This window comes from Hylobates moloch, unplaced genomic scaffold, assembly GCF_009828535.3.
Source record: "Hylobates moloch isolate HMO894 unplaced genomic scaffold, HMol_V3 SCAFFOLD_1, whole genome shotgun sequence".
Classification (NCBI taxonomy): Eukaryota; Metazoa; Chordata; class Mammalia; order Primates; family Hylobatidae; genus Hylobates; species Hylobates moloch.
In genome coordinates, this window is record NW_026652276.1 from 71,412,755 (window position 1) to 71,429,194 (window position 16,440).

Here is a 16,440-nt window from a genome sequence, read left to right on the forward strand (position 1 = left end):
CTACTAAAAATACAAAAAATGAAGTGGACATGGTGGTGGGCGTCTGTAGTCCCAGCTACTCAGGAGGCTGAGGCAGGAGAATGGCGTGAACCCGGGAGGCAGAGCTTGCAGTGAGCTGAGATTGTGCCACTGCACTCCAGCCTGGGCGACAGAGCGAGACTCCATGTCAAAAGAAAAAGGACAAATGGGATCACATCAAATTAAAAAGCTTCTGCACAGCAAAGAAAACAATCAACAAAGCGAGGAGATAACCCACAGAGTGGGAGAAAATATTTGCAAACTATCCATCTGACAAGGAATAAATAACTAGAATATATGAGGAGCTCAAACAACTCTATAGGAAAACATGATAATCCAATCTAAGAATGGGCAAAAGATTTGAAGAGACATTTCTCAAAAGAAGACATACAAGTGGCAAACAAGTTGATTAAAAGGTGCCCAATATCATTGTTTATCAGAGACATGCAAATCGAAACTACAATGAGATATCATCTCACCCCAGTTAAAATGGCTTTTATCTAGAAGGCAGGCAATGACAAATGCTGGCAAGGATGTGGAGAAAAGGGAAACCTCATACACTGTTGATAGAAGTGTAGATTAGTACAACCACTATGGAGAACAGTTCGGAGGTTCCTCAAAAGGCTAAAAATAGAGGTACCGTGCGATCCAGCAATTCTGCTGCTAGATATATACCCAAAATAAAAGAAATTGATGTATCAAAGAGATACCTGTTGCAGCACTATTCACAATAGCCAAGATTTGTAAGCAACCCAAGTATCCATCAACAGATGAATGGATAAAGAAAATGTGGTACATATACACAGTGGAGTACTATTCAGCCATAAGAAATAATGCAATCCTGTCATTTGCAACAACATGGATGGAACTGGAGGTCATTTTGTTAAGTGAAATAAGCCAGGCACAGAAAGACAAACTTCACATGTTCTCACTTATTTGTGGGAGTTAAAAATTAAGACAATGCAACTTACGGGGATAGAGGGTAGAAAGATGGTTACTAGAGTCTGGGAAGAGTGGTGGTGGTGGGGAGGGGGAATGGTTAATGGGTACAAAAATAGAAAAAATTAATAAGACCTAGTATTTGCTAGCACAACAGAGTGTGTATAGTCAAAAATAATTTAATCGTATATTAAAAAAAACCTAAAAGTATAAGTGGATAGTTTGTAACACCTTTGTGTTACAGTTGTTTGTAACAACTGTATCAAAATATGTGCCCCATAAATATATACACCTACTGCGTACCCACAATGATTTAAAAAAAAAAAATTTAAAAAGGAACCTTCTAAGCTGATTGGTGGAAACGAGATTGGAAGAGAAAAATGGCCTATTACTGTAAGAGTGAAGACATTCTTTTAAAGTGGAACCCAGTATAGTTCTTTACCATAATAGGTGCTCAGTAAATAGCTGTTGACTGGTAACATGACAGGGTAACATCACTGTCTACCCACCTCGTTAATAGGCTACTACTTATTCTCTAGCATACTCATCTCACTTGCTAGCATTTCCTAGTATACGATCAGGGTGAGTGTATCTACAAAAGCAGTTTTCAAATTTTGGGTCTCAGGGACTGCTCTGTAACTTTAAAAATTGAAGGACCCTAAAGAGCTTTTGTTTATGTTGGTTAAAACTATTTGGTATTTACCATTTTAGGATTTCAAACAAAATGTTGTCACACTAGAATTCACAAATACGTAATCCATAAATCATCCAGTGAGATGTCATCACATGTCATATAGCCTCTGGTAATTTTCACTGTATACTCAGAATGAAAGTAAAAAAGCACACCATACAGTTAGTTTTATGTACCAACTACAAATGATTCTTAATGTATTCATCAAAGCAAGTTTTCTCACCCTTAACATTATTGACGTTTTGCACTGGATAAATTTTGAGGGGTGGGGTTCCTGTCCTATGCAATGTAGGATGTTTAGCAGCATCTCTGCCTCTGTACAGTAGATATCTACAGCCTTGTTACCCCCATCCTCAGTGCGTCAACCAAAAATGCCTCTAGGTAGTGCCAAATACCATCTCTCCTGGTTGAGAACCAACTCATTACTGGAAGGAGAAAAAAGAAAGTTTTTATAGCATGTTACCCATGGAGCTAGATTGCAACTTCATAAGTTTTACATGTCTAAATTTAGAAACAGGTGCTCAGAGTAAATACTTTGTCCATAGTCACACAGATACAAGTTAACAGAGTCAGAATTTGAATCTCAAAGTATGCCTTATTTCAAAGTGATGCTCTCAACTACTGTGCTATTATAATCTTTCCATATAACTAAGATAGTGTATAACTTGTTATATAAATTACCCTGATAAGTCTTGGACAAAAATGGTACTCTTTGGAAATATTTAGGTTTCAGATAACTTATAGTAATTATCAAATTTGCCAATCTAAGATATACCTGAGCTAACAGCACTTCACAAATGTTTAATCTGATAAATGTTGCTTTTAGACTGGATTTTTAAAGCATTGAGCACAAGCTGACATTACTGACAAATTTCATTTCAGAATTTTATTCTTTAGTTTAAAAAATATTAGAAAGATGTATTTTTATGTCAGTAGAACACCGTGAATGTTCTACCAATTTTCTTTAAGATTCTCATTTTTCTAAAATAACCGAGTAACCATGACAACCCATTTGACTTTTTATAACCTAATTAGTTTTCTGCTCTATGTAATAATTTTGGTCTTTAGTATGGAAGACTGTAAGGAATAACATTCTTAATTTTAGAGATACTGTAAAGTGGAGTATGTGGGAACTATACAACTTATTATTTTATATATAAGCCTAGATAGACAGACTGTTCCTAATCCTGATGATACATAACATCACTTCTGGACCTTTTTAAAATTAGTAATTCCTTTGATCTTTTTCCAGAGATGGTTAAATTTGGACTGGAGATTCCAGCATAAGCTTTAAATAAAAGCTTTATAGATGATTGATGTATAGTCAGCATTAGGAATCAATGCTAATAAAGATATGATAGAGCAATTTAAAAAAAGAACAAAGAAGCTGGGTATGGTCACATGTCTGTAGTCCCAGGTATTTGGGAGCCTGAGGCAGGAGGATCACTTGAAGCTAGGAGTTACAGTCCAACCTGGACAATGAAGGGAGACCCCATCTTTCATTTCTTGTTGTTTGTTTTTGTTTTTGAGGCGGAGTTTTGCTCTTGTTGCCCAGGCTGGAGTGCAGTGGCGCGATCTTCGCTCACTGCAACCTCCGCCTCCCGGATACAAGCGATTTTCCCGCCTCAACCTCCCGAGTAGTTGGGACTACAGTCGCTCACCACCAGATCCGGCTAATTTTTTTGTATTTTTAGTAGAGGTGGGGTTTCGCCATGTTGGCCAGGCTGTTCTCGAACTCCTGACCTCAGGTGATCCACCCACCTAGGCCTCCCAAAATGCTGGAATTACAGGCTTGAGCCACCATGCCTGGCTGATCCCATCTCTTGGAAAAAAAAGATCACTTTTTTTCTGATTAAAAGTGTTGTATTGGCACCATGGAATACTATGCAGCCATAAAAAAGGATGAGTTCATGTCCTTTGCAGGGACATGGATGAAGCTGGAAACCATCATTCTCAGCAAACTAACACAAGAACAGAAAACCAAACACCGTTATGTTCTTACTCTTAAGTGGGAGTTGAACAGTGAGAACACATGGACACGGGGTGGGACGGTGGGGGGGGTGCTTCACATAACAGGGCCTTTTTTGAGGTGGGGGCTGAGGGAGGGATAGCATTAGGAGAAATACCTAATGTAGATGACAGGTTGATGGTTACAGCAAACCACCATGGCACGTGTATACCTATGTAACAAACCTGTACGTTCTGCACATGTACCTCAGAACTTACAGTATAATAATAAAAAAAAATGTTGTATTGGTATAGAGAAAAATAGTAACACTTTTTTACCCATCAGATCTTAAACGATTGGTGAGGAGTCTCATACAGTGTTCATGTAAACATGTCAATTGATATTGGCTTTGAATGTGCAATTTGGCATTATCTTTAAAAATCTAAGTGTGTGTCCAGGCGTGGTGGCTCATGCCTGTAATCCCAGCACTTTGGGAGGCCGAGGCGGGCAGATCACAAGGTCAGGAGATCGAGACCATCCTGGCCAACATGGAGAAACCCCGTCTCTACTAAAAATACAAAAAAAAACAAGCTGGGTGTGGTGGCAGGTACCTGTAGTCCCAGCTACTCAGGAGGCTGAGGCAGGAAATTGGCATGAGCCCAGGAGGCAGAGCTTGCAGTGAGCCGAGATCGTGTCACTGCACTCCAGCCTGGGTGACAGTGTGAGACTCCATCTCAAAAAAAAAAAAAAAACTAAGTGTGCATATTCTGTGATACAGCATTTACATTTAAAAGTATGTATACCAGAGAAATAATTGTACAGACCTAGGGATTCATGTTCAAAGGAATGTTTGTAGGGGTATGATACAGGAGTATGTTACTGTATGTATGGAGTATGTACTCCATTGTGAGTGTCACAATGGGTCAAAAGTTGTGAGACCACAGCTCTGAATTTGACTATTATAAGCACTTTCAAAATGCCAACATTTCCAGAATAAATTATCTGAAAATGTTACTTCCCAACCCCCATCCTTCAGCAGCTGTTTTATTCTTGTATGATTTGAAAACTACTGGCAAGGTAATTTGAGTAGGGAGAAAGTTCAACTTTATTCTAATTTTATAGTATATACTGTTTAACAAATAAAGCCTTAAAGGGATAGCCAGAGAAGGGAAAATGCCAAGAAATAGACTACATAAGTGATAAGAAAATAACAGACAAAATAATTTTCATCAATATTAAAAACTTAGTATATTCCTTTAAACATGTATGAATGCAGTGGGTCCAAGTGATAGGAGTTTAAGAAGTCACAATGTGAGGATGTCAAGTTAGGTAGTTGTTAAAAATTGTGCGTAAAAGTAATTGTTTTAATATTACATTTCTTTAGAGTACTGATACGGTTGTGAATGCAGTGCATGTGTAAATAGAGAGTCCTTCAGCCTTTACAAAAATGTATGAGGTGACATACTTTAAGCATACCTGTAAGACAGCACATATTTTAGTTGGGTGGTTACCCAATTTCTTCTTATTGGTGTTCTACCATCTTTTATATTACATGTTATTAAACAATAAAGGCAGTACAGCAGAAAATATACTACACTCCAAATTGCTGATATGATTTTGATTTACTTAGAACTACAAGGAAATGCTTTTATTTGATGATAGGCTTCCAGAATTTTACATACATAATTTTTTTATACTAAATATTAAAATCAGCATTATAATAGATATCTTCTTTTAGAGGTCAAAGGTTCAAGTAAATATTTACAGATAATAGTTATCAATATTAAAGTTTTACCTCTTGGGCAGAGACAGACTATGTGAATTTCAGGTCATACCAGCTCAAAATCATCCTTGAATTCAGATGTGCATATTTCATGGTAACGTTTAAATGTAAATAGGATACAAAGCAGCAAACATTTTCCTGTCTCACATCTAGTTCAACAAGTTTTGCCTAGAAATGTTGATAAAAATTGAACATTGTTTTACCAGCTGCCAGCAAAAAGGTTTGTCATGCTATTTGTTCAAATTATAGTACCCTTGAAGTTGGTACCCAAGTATGAATCATTAGAATAGCCAGTGAGGGCTGGGCGCGGTGGCTCACGCCTGTAATCCCAGCACTTTGGGAGGCTGAGATGGGCGGATCACTATGTCAGGAGATCGAGACCATCCTGGCTAACATGGTGAAACCCCGTCTCTACTAAAAATACAAAAAAATTAGCCGGGCGTAGTGGCGGGTGCCTGTAGTCCCAGCTACTCTGGAGGCTGAGGCAGGAAAATGGCGTGAACCCGGGAGGCAGAGCTTGCAGTGAGCGGAGATTGCACCACTGCACTCCCTCCTGGGTGACAGAGTGAGACTCCGTCTCAAAAAAAAAAAAAAAAAAAGAATAGCCAGTGAGTTGCAGTTTTGAAACCAGTCTTTGGCTGAATGGATCTATCAGAAAAAAATTCATGCTGTCAGGTTTGAAGATCGGATATTTTGTAAGGATACTATTTAATATTAGAGTAACTTTTGTTTCTGTTTTAAAGTATTTTCTTGTTTAACAAAAAAATGAAATATTCTGTGTCTACTAACTATAGTGATTTTATTAGAGATGTTGATACCTGATTTTTGTTGTCTATTCAGTCAGGCCCAATGAAGAACAAACTTTAATATCCACTCCCTCTTTTTTTGTTGCCGTTAAAATATTTTTTTGTGTACTGTTAAAATTTTCTGTAATGCATTTATTTCCATAATTTTAAATCTCTCTCCAGTTTGAGGCTTATACAGGTGGTTATCTATTTTCATGGAATAATTCATATTGATTTCTGTCCCTCATACTGTAACAAGATTGAGATTCATGTGTTCTTATGTTTGGTCTTATTTACATTGAAGAACGACTCATTTATAGTTTATTATAAGGTAAAACCAGCAGGCTACGTGATTAGATATAAAAACCTTGATTAATAATCACTGACTTTAATTGGAGGATTAGTTAAATTATATCACTACACCTCTTGAGTCCTTTAAGTTTGTCTGTGTGTTTTTTCAACAAACTTTCAACTGGTAGAAAATACTGTGTAAATTCACACTAATATCTTGGAATCTCTAAATGCCAGAGTAGTCATTCAGGTTTTGGTATGATTACAAATCTAACATTTACACAGCTAACTTGGTTTAAAGTGTACTAGTCTCTCCTTTCTTCATTTTCTCCTAACGACTATTTCACTGTATATTGGAGCTCTTTGGCCTTTTATAATTACTGCATACTTTTCATCTTTACTTCAAAGCCAAATCCTATTATTTTGCCTTCCATATTAATCTTTTCTTTAGTGGTCTATTTATAGTAGGATAGTTAAGAAAAAATAGAGAATAAAAGAAAGAAATGACAGCATTATTAGCAAGAGCAATCTTGAAAATGTTCTATATAAAATGTTTAATATGTGCACATTGTATACCTTAGCAAAGACGTAGGTGGCCTGGTTGATGTTCTTTGGATTTCCTCAAGGAAATCATTGGTCATGATCAGTAGCTTTTTTTAAAAGCTGACGAACTATTTTTTTCAAAGGAAATCTCATCTGGAATCTCAATATTGAAATAGGAGATGCTGTGTTTGCAGATTCAGAGTAGAGGTAACATAGGATATGTCTCTGGTAGACTAGAGCCTTAACTCCAGCCACACACTTCCTTCCCTTCTCCTTTCCCTTTAATGACTTCTGGGACACAACAGTCTTAAAATTAATTTTAGTCCTGTTACCCTTTTTCTTCTCCATCTGTAAATTCTTCTCTGGTTTAAAGGAGGTAAACTTGTTGCCTTCTTTACTATGATTATAATGCATTCGTTTGCTTTTCTGTTGGTTTAATGAAAAGACATTTTTGCCAGTGGACTGTCCCATACCTCCACACTGGGAAATTCTGCCTCAGAGGAAAAAACCTTCACTAAGTAATCTATATGTTAAACAACAAAACAACCTTAAATATCCTAAAGTGCATATCCAGTGAGTATTTAACGAATGTTGTCTCAAATAAGTTTTGAAAATTTATTGTATCTTCCCACCTCATCCCTCTTTTGAAGATAGCCAGTGCACGTTAGCATTTTGATGGTTCTGAGAAGCCTTGCAGTAAAGAAATCTAATTTTGTTTACCCCATTTGAACTCACCCCTTTTCACCCTCATTTACAATATAGCCTTCTCAACCTACCATTGAACACTAATTCCTTAGGATATACTTTAGAAAATAATACAGAACCATTTTGAACTTTACATTTTATTTTGTTTTCTAGCTAGAAAATGCTGTTTCCAATATAACTGTTTCAGAATTATAACATTTTGTATGGGTTTTTCCCCCCTATTTTTGCCTGTTCAAGAGTACCTAGTCAAGATTTAAGATGGAATTCGAATAGGATCCTGCCATGCTTAAAAAATTAGTATAACATTAAAGTATTCTGAAAATTATGTTTTCTTGACTTTTTTTTATATATAAATTAAGTTAGGAAGGTTATGAATAAATTATTATTTGGGGATCTTTTATTTTAACATAGACTTGGAGTTCTTTTGTTTCTGAGATGGAGTCTCGCTGTGTCACCCAAACTGGAGTGCAGTGGTGTGATCTTGGCTCACTGCAACCCCTACCTCCTGTGTTCAAGTGATTCTTGCGCTTCAGCCTCCCAAGTAGCTGGGACTACAGGCACGCACCACCATGCCCAGCTAATTTTTATATTTTTAGTAGAGACAGGGTTTCACCGTGTTGGCCAGGCTGGTCTCAAACTCCTGACCTCATGTGATCTGCCCGCCTCGGCCTCCCAAAGTGCTGAGATTGCAGGCGTGAGTCACTGCACCCGGCCGATTTAGGGTTCTTAATAAATGTTAAAAGAATTTTTAATGTAGTGATATTTTTATTCCTGGGAAAACAGAAGATTGATTATTGTTTGAGTTTGGTAATTTTGACAATGAAACAAAAGTAGTAAACTACCTGCCCAAAATTGCTGGTACATCAGTTTACCTCCCAAGTAGATGGCCAATTAGGGGGGATTTCTTTAAAACTTGTGGTTTGTGAAATGAAAACATACTGGCATTTCATTGGACATACTGAGTTTTATTTATAAACACTAAAATTCTGAAATATTTTTGTATAGTAGATTCATTTAGTTAGTTCTTGATGTAGGATATCATAGAAAAAATAAAGAACATTTAGGTCTTAGAATTATACAGAACCGAATTTAATTTGAATCCTGGCTCTGCCACACTGGTAGTGTTACCTTGAGTAAGTTACTTAATATTCATTCATGTATTTATCAAGTAATAACTGTATGCTAGGAGTGGGGCAAGAGGGTGAGGTAGGGAGAAGATGTAACATCTGTTTTTAAAGAATTGAGAGGCTATGAACATTCGGTCCAGTTTCTCTGAATCTGTTATCTTGTTGGCAAAATGGAGGTGAGAGAACTTTAAATACACAAGATGGTACTTAGAGGAACAATATGTATTCAATAAGAATTAGGCTGTGTATTGTTACTCATATTTAATTGTGGGCCCACTCAGAGACATAAAAATATGGATTAAGTCCCTTCCTTGTTGGGGGACCATGATGCTTTTAAGAGATTTATTTTAAGTTGTTTAGTAAGATTCATTCATTCATTCAGTCAAATATTAATGGAGCTCTTGTGAAGTTCAGGAATTTTTCTAGCACCAGAGGTGCTTACCAAGTTTCTAGAATTTGAGGGCCTGGTGCCATTGCCTGTGCTTTTGCTCTTGGTTTTAATTTTTGACTAAGCAGGAAAGTTTGTCAAACTCCAGAAAAATTACTTGTATTAGTCTAATGAAAATACTTCCTGTCTGTTATAGGAGCACACATGTCATTTGGAACCAGAGCCACCATCTAGAGCAGGGATCTGTTAACTTTTTTTGTAAAAGGCCAGATGTTTGTGACTTTATGGGCCATTCCAACTCTGTTGCAGCTACTCAGCTCTGCCGTTGTAATGTAAAAGCAGCTATAGACAATACCTAAATGAAAGAGTGTGGCTGTGTTCCAATAAAATTTTATTAGGAATACTGAAACCTGAATTTCTTGTAATTCTCACACCACAAAATATTCTTTTTGTTTTGAATTTTTAAAATTTCAAACATTTAAAAGTGTGAAAGCTATGGTTCAATCATACAAAACAGGTGACCAAACTGATTAGGCCCATAGGCCATAGTTTACTGATCCGTTATCTAGGGCATAATCTGTGAATTGGCTATAATTTTTGGATAATAATTGCCAGCCATTTAAGTGAATGGTCCTTTTTAGTAGGGATTGTGTATATCAGGGTTTGTGTTCTGCCCCTTTTTTCTCATCCAAGTTTGCTTTTATACACTAAGTATGTTTGAGTAGTAGGAAACTAAGGAAAAACTTAATAGGAAAAAACTCATAGGAAACACTAAGGTGATTTTTTTTCCCCCTCGTCCAGTTAAGCATTTGGTCATCTTTTAAAGGCTAATTACTCTAGGATTTTTCATCCACTTCATGTCAAATTCTGTAACTGAATATCAGATAATATGTACAAGGTCTTCTCTACTTGGAATTTTAAAATTTATACTATAGGAAATTTTATCTTTTAAATAAATTGTGTGTAAATAACAGTATATTAACATCTGTTGAGCACTACTGAATGCTATTTTTTTGGTCTCGAAACATGGTTTTATATTGACTGTGATAATTTTGTATATTAAAACTGTCATTTAAAAATCTGTTATCTTGTTTTCTGTAGACACCAGAGAAGAAACAATCGGAATCATCCAGGGGAAGAAAGAGAAAAGCAGAAAACCAGAATGAAAGTAGTCAGGGTAAGCACATAACATCTTCCTTCAGAGCCTAGTGGACACTTAAAATTAATTGTTTTAATTTTTAACCAATTAATATTCTAATTGTAAAATAATATGAAGTTGTAAATCTTGGTGTGTGCACAGGTAGTTAGTGTATAATGATTGTTTTTAGGCTTTTCAACATTGCCCTTATTGTTTTCATTTGGGTCCTAGAAAGACAAGTATCATGTCCAAATCTGGCAAGCATTAACTTACGACTTTTCATTTTTCATTCTTTATATGTATCGTATTGAAATGGCTTGTTTTTGAGTTAAAAACTTCAATCTCACTTTAACAGAACTACTCAAATTTCTCCCATTTATTTAAAAAAAAGGCTATCAAAATAATTATGAGAGACTCTAGTTAAAGTATTATCTGTTTTTCTTTCCATTCTTTCTTGCATACCTACCTTTTGTGATATGAACTAAGAAAATTATTTTCATTTAACTAAATATCTTATAATGAATAGAAAAATAGTACTGTCATTTAATTTGAGCACTCAAAATTAAATATAATAAATTGGGCTCTTAAATCGTGTATAATGATGACTTTATACATAATGTTACATGCGTTGGAGCCAATCTTTAGCCATAAGATCTGTGGCTGTGAACCCATGACTTACTGGTGTATATAGGGCACTAGAAGCAAGGAATATATTTGCAGCAACCGTCTTTATGGAAGGAAGGAGTAAGTCATTTTAGTGCCTTTTCTGAGGTGTATTGTATTTTGTATCTCAGTTTACACTGAGCTCCTTTTTGATCTTAGCGTAGCTCCCCCAAGTTGTAGTTAGTGGACTTGGAGCTTTATTTATTGTAAAGATATAAACTCAAAAATGAGGCTTCTGGATTGGTTGAACCATGTTTTTTTCCTTTGTGGTCTGCTATCTACAGAATTGTCTGATTATCTTTGTTTTTAGGATGGTTGCCTAAATTGTTTTTTCTCGTTTCACCTTCCTCACTTATATTTGCTTTAGTCTGGCTTTCATGGTTTTTTCCCCCTTCCTTTGGAGTAAACTTGACTTCAAGTCCAAAGCAGACCTCTCCTCTCATCTTCTGCAGGGTTCCCCAACCTCCTGGTCTTCCAGTTCTTGGCCTATTGGGAACCGGGTCGTACAGCAGGAGGTGAGCAGCGGGCCAGTGAGCATTACCGCCTGAGCTCTGCCTCCTGTCAGATCAGCGGCAGCGTTAGATTCTCATAGGAGTGTGAACCCTGTTGTGAACTGCACATGCAAGGGATCCAGGTTATGCACTCCTTTATGAGACTCTAATGCCTGGTGATCTGGGGTGGAACAGTTTCATCCCAAAACCATCTTCCCTACTCCCCGCAGTCTGTGGATAAATTGTCTTCCACAAAACTGGTTCCTGGTGTCAAAAAGGTGGGCAACTACTGATCTTATGGACTAGAGTGGTCATATGTCCATTCCAAAACTAGTTACAACCAACAGAGGTACTATTGCCTTAAAAAAAAATCAGACCATCTCTAGGTGGATAGTGCCAGAAATTTAAAAAAAGAAAAAAATCGGGGCCATCTTTGAACGTGGAAATGGAGTTAAGTTCTTAAACATACAGCCTGTATGGAGAAGGGATGATACTAGAACAAAATTGGATTTCTAATAAGAAGGTGAGAAGGGGACCTGGAAGTGGCAGTTGTGTAGGAGTCAGCTGCCTCTGAAGTTACATGTGCCATGTAGGGTGAAGGATGTTAACAGAACAAAATTTTCATTCAGTTAAGGAAAGAGAATTGGGGAAATAGCTTCTGGAGTAGGCAACCAAAACCATCTGTCTTCATTAAAATATAGTACCTCTTTACAATCTACAGAGAAATTATTACGGACAGAAGGGAAGTCCCTTTAGTATAAGACCTTTACGGTCATCTCTGACCTCTAAATAAATCTATGCAGAACTAATGTTCAAAATTTCTAGGTAGCATTGGTAGTCCTGAATACTTGTTTAGTTTTTGAAAACTCCCCCCACCTTGTTCCAAGAAGGATTTAAAGTTGTTGAACTTTTAAGAATACTGTTTCTCATCTTAGTAATGCCTGGCACATAGTAACCACTTAAGAAATATTTGTTAAATAAAATAAATGAATCATGAAATAAGTCTGCATTGAATTAATAAATATATGTATGTTTATATTAAGCAAAGCTTTTGACTTTGTGATATCACTAGTTGTAACTTGAAGAACTTGTGTATTCTGTATAGTTCCAGTCAAGGATGGCTACTTCTCCCCCAAGAAAGCATCTCTAAACACTATATTTCCTAGCAAGTTCTTTTAAAATTTAAAACTTATAGGACTGATGAAGAATCCATTTTAGAGCAAAATAGTTAAAAAATAGCGTGATCTCTACTGAGCCGGTTCACTTTGTCAGTATGGTCATATATGAGCAATATTTACAATCTAGTTTTTAAAAAACATTGTATTTAATTTGGGAATGCTCTTTAGAAAATCAAAATACATTTTACAAAATAACATTCCTATTGAAGTGTGTTATTGTCAGTTTGACAGGATTTATGTTATGGTTTGTATAATTAAAGCTGTTTAATTATTATTTACAGGTAAAGGTTAGTTTGTCAGTGATGCAGTCGCTACTTTTTAATTTACTGATTTGCTTTTCTGAAATTAGTTATTAAGCAGTATTAATAATGTAGTTTTAAAACAGAACGTCACTTACATCATTTATTTGTATGATTCTCCAATAACTGGAACTTTTAAAAATTGGCATGTCTGTATTGAAATGTCATTTGATTTTCATATTTGTGAAATTGATAGCTGATGTCCTGCGGACTCTTAATATTTTCTTGATGCCCATCACTACCCTACTAACATCATGCGCTTCTTATATTTTAGGAAAAAGTATTGGGGGACGTGGCCACAAAATTAGCGACTATTTTGAAGTAAGTTCATTGAGGATTGTCTCCAGTTCCTAATTCAGTACTATTCTGCTCTGAGCTAAAAATAATTTCTTAGAAGCACAAGGTCAGCTTTTGATTACTTACTTGATTAGAGCAGAGCTTTATTACTATGTGGTATCTTTCTAGGAAAATTAGATTTACATTTACATTGGGTTGCCGTATCATTTTTTTCTAAATACTTTCTCACATAGTTGTTTATAATAACCTGTAAGATAGGCAAAATACATATTAGTGTTTCAGTTTACAGATGATGAAACTGAAGACCAGAAATGTAAAGTAGCCTACATTGTAATTTTTTGAATTTTTGCAGTCAGACCATGGCAGCAGTGACCTTGAGCAATAATAGAACACTAGGCATAAATGGGTTAACCCATTTAAGGCAAAGTCTGAATTGAAGAGTAAAGAATAGAAGTTAAAGTTCACTGGACTCAGAATTCTTTCTACTATCAATACAGACTTCATCACATTACAGCAACATTTGAGCCCTGTGGATGGAGATTAAGTATTTGATAGAGGCTTGAATCTAAGAGTATGTGAAAACAATAAATTTAGATTCTTACCCAATCTGGAATGTTGCCTTACTTCTATATAGAAACACTTTTGGCTACCGTTTTAAATTAGAAAATTTTTAAGTGTAATTATTAAAACAAACATGGTCTACTCAATTGAAAAATATTTATGTTTACTTGAGAGAGCAGAATTGGCTGATTAAGGGAAGGGCTGATTTTTTTTTCCACCACTTCTTTCTTTCTTGGGTTCGTAACATCTGACGTAAAGCAGTTGCTGACGCTGAGATACTTAATGCTGTTTGGTTGAGGTCAGTCACTTACTGATAGCATTAATTAAGAACCTTTGGGCCGGGCGCAGTGGCTCACGCTTGTAATCCCAGCACTTTGGGAGGCCGAGGCGGGCGGATCACGAGGTCAGGAGATCGAGACCACAGTGAAACCCCGTCTCTACTAAAAAAATACAAAAAATTAGCCGGGCGCGGTGGCGGGCGCCTGTAGTCCCAGCTACTCAGAGAGGCTGAGGCAGGAGAATGGCGGGAACCCGGAAGGTGGAGCTTGCAGTGAGCCGAGATCGTGCCACTGCACTCCAGCCTGGGCGACAGAGCGAGACTCCGTCTCAAAAAAAAAAAAAAAAAAAAAAAAAAAAAAAAAGAACCTTTGCCAAAGGTATGATCAATTCAAATAAACAAATGTCTCTTGAATGCCTACTATGTGCTAAATTTTATGCTAGGCTCTATTGATAAAATAAATAAGGCAAAATCCCTAGGTTGCAGGAAGTTGTTTAATGAACATGCTAGGAAGTCCCTATCTGTGCTGTTCATGTAAGTAAAGTAATTAAACAAGAAATGATGAAATGGACAATAATCTACACCCCCAGAGGAACTTTGCAGCAGCAAGTTATTTTCCTTTCCCATCATTCATATGTAAACTTGAAATAGGAGAAAAGATAGCTGTGGAACAGATCAGTTGGCTTCTCTTCATATGCAGCTAAGTCATGCACTTTGTACAGAAGATTTGATTTTTTAAAGATTTTGTGCTGTTAGAGGAAAGGGACCTATTATAATTATTTTTATATAGTGCCATGAACACTTGGATATCTTGAGAATGATATTCTGTTTAAAATAGTTGATTATGTTCACTAAGGTCTATGTGTAAACATTTTGAAATTTCTTGGGATTAGGGACTATATGGCTCAATAAACATTTGTAGGGGACCTGTGCTAAGATTTGAGGGGAAAACAAAATATGTTTATTGCTTTGGAGGAATTTATTTGTCTTTGAGTTGACCAAAATAACAGATTATAGTCAGAATATAGAGTAATAAGGATCTTTATAAAACAGTCTTGTCATGTTCTTGTGATCAGTAGTCTCTCAGTCTTTTAGGACGTGGCCGACCTTAGTGTTTTTTTGTTCTGGACCCATGTAAATGACTACTCATTTTAAAATTAGGTATATTTAGATTAATTCTTAATGTCATATCTGAAATAACTGTCTGAGCCTGCTTTAGTAAATAATAATGTTTCCGTTTTCTTTTACTCAGTACCAGGGTGGAAATGGCTCAAGTCCAGTAAGAGGCATACCTCCTGCAATCCGTTCTCCTCAAAATTCACATTCACATTCCACTCCTTCCTCATCTGTAAGTCATCTTTCAAGTTTTTCATGTGTAGTCTTTGGGAGGTTATGTACATTGAATAAGTTTTATAATTTGTTGTTTTTTATTGAGAACTTCTATATAAAGAAGTTAGCATTTATCTTTTAATACATTATTTCTGTGACATGAATTAAATCCTTTTAAATTATCTGGTACGATTGGAATTTTATTTCTGGAAGTGAGCCTCTTAAAGATTTTCTGAATTAATTATATCCAAGAAGCATTGTTTATATTAAAAGAATGCCTGTTGAGTCTGTGGGACTAGCATGAGTACTCATGTATCAGTCTGTGTTCAGTTGTTGATTCCTAATTTATAACTTTCTTAACAATTGAATTTCTTAACCACTAAAATGATAGCATAATTCCTTTCTGGGAATCCTTAAGAAAAAGGCAGGGTATGTAGTTCAGTATAGGAAAAGAATCATGGACTTAAAATTATCTTAAACTTTTTGTTTTTTTCGTAACATTTTAGATATAGTTCTTTTATATGCATTGTTTTGCATATTGGATTTCATTTTTAAATTTACTTTCATTGTGTGAAAGTTCAATATCTAACTAGAAAAACAATATTGGTTTTCAGTAATTTAAAGAGGAATTAAAGATTTTTAAAACTCAGAGTTTCACTTATTTATTCAAGCACCTTGTTTTTATTTCTTGTGTCCCCTTCTTGTCCTTGTCTTTAGACATACTTGGTTTTGTCTTACTCATTTTGTACCTTTCAGGATATCACATTGCTGTGTATAAAGTAAGGCATAAGATTCAACAGTAACTAAGAGTTATAGTGATAGCATTGATACAATGTTATCATCTGCTTTCAGTGAGTGTATTTTTGAACTAGTGACCAGATAAACTATGAAATTCATTAATAAATGGATATTAAACTACATATGGGCATGTATTATTGTCCCTAGTAAGTTTGTTTTTTCAACTATCATAATCATTGTTTAATATTTTT

The 16,440-nt window shown here is 35.8% G+C and overlaps 1 protein-coding gene across 4 annotated transcripts in view; it reads left to right on the forward strand.

Moving 5' to 3' along the window:
- The window catches only part of TLK1 (tousled like kinase 1), a 176,792-nt gene that overhangs the window by 96,079 nt on the left and 64,273 nt on the right, over positions 1 to 16,440 (forward strand). For all 4 annotated transcript variants that reach the window (XM_032755418.2, XM_032755419.2, XM_058441275.1 and 1 more), the window contains 3 exons: positions 10,320 to 10,395; positions 13,262 to 13,308; positions 15,375 to 15,470. In XM_032755418.2, coding sequence (XP_032611309.1) covers positions 10,320 to 10,395; positions 13,262 to 13,308; positions 15,375 to 15,470 — 219 coding nt within the window. The remainder of the gene's footprint in view (positions 1 to 10,319; positions 10,396 to 13,261; positions 13,309 to 15,374; positions 15,471 to 16,440) is intronic.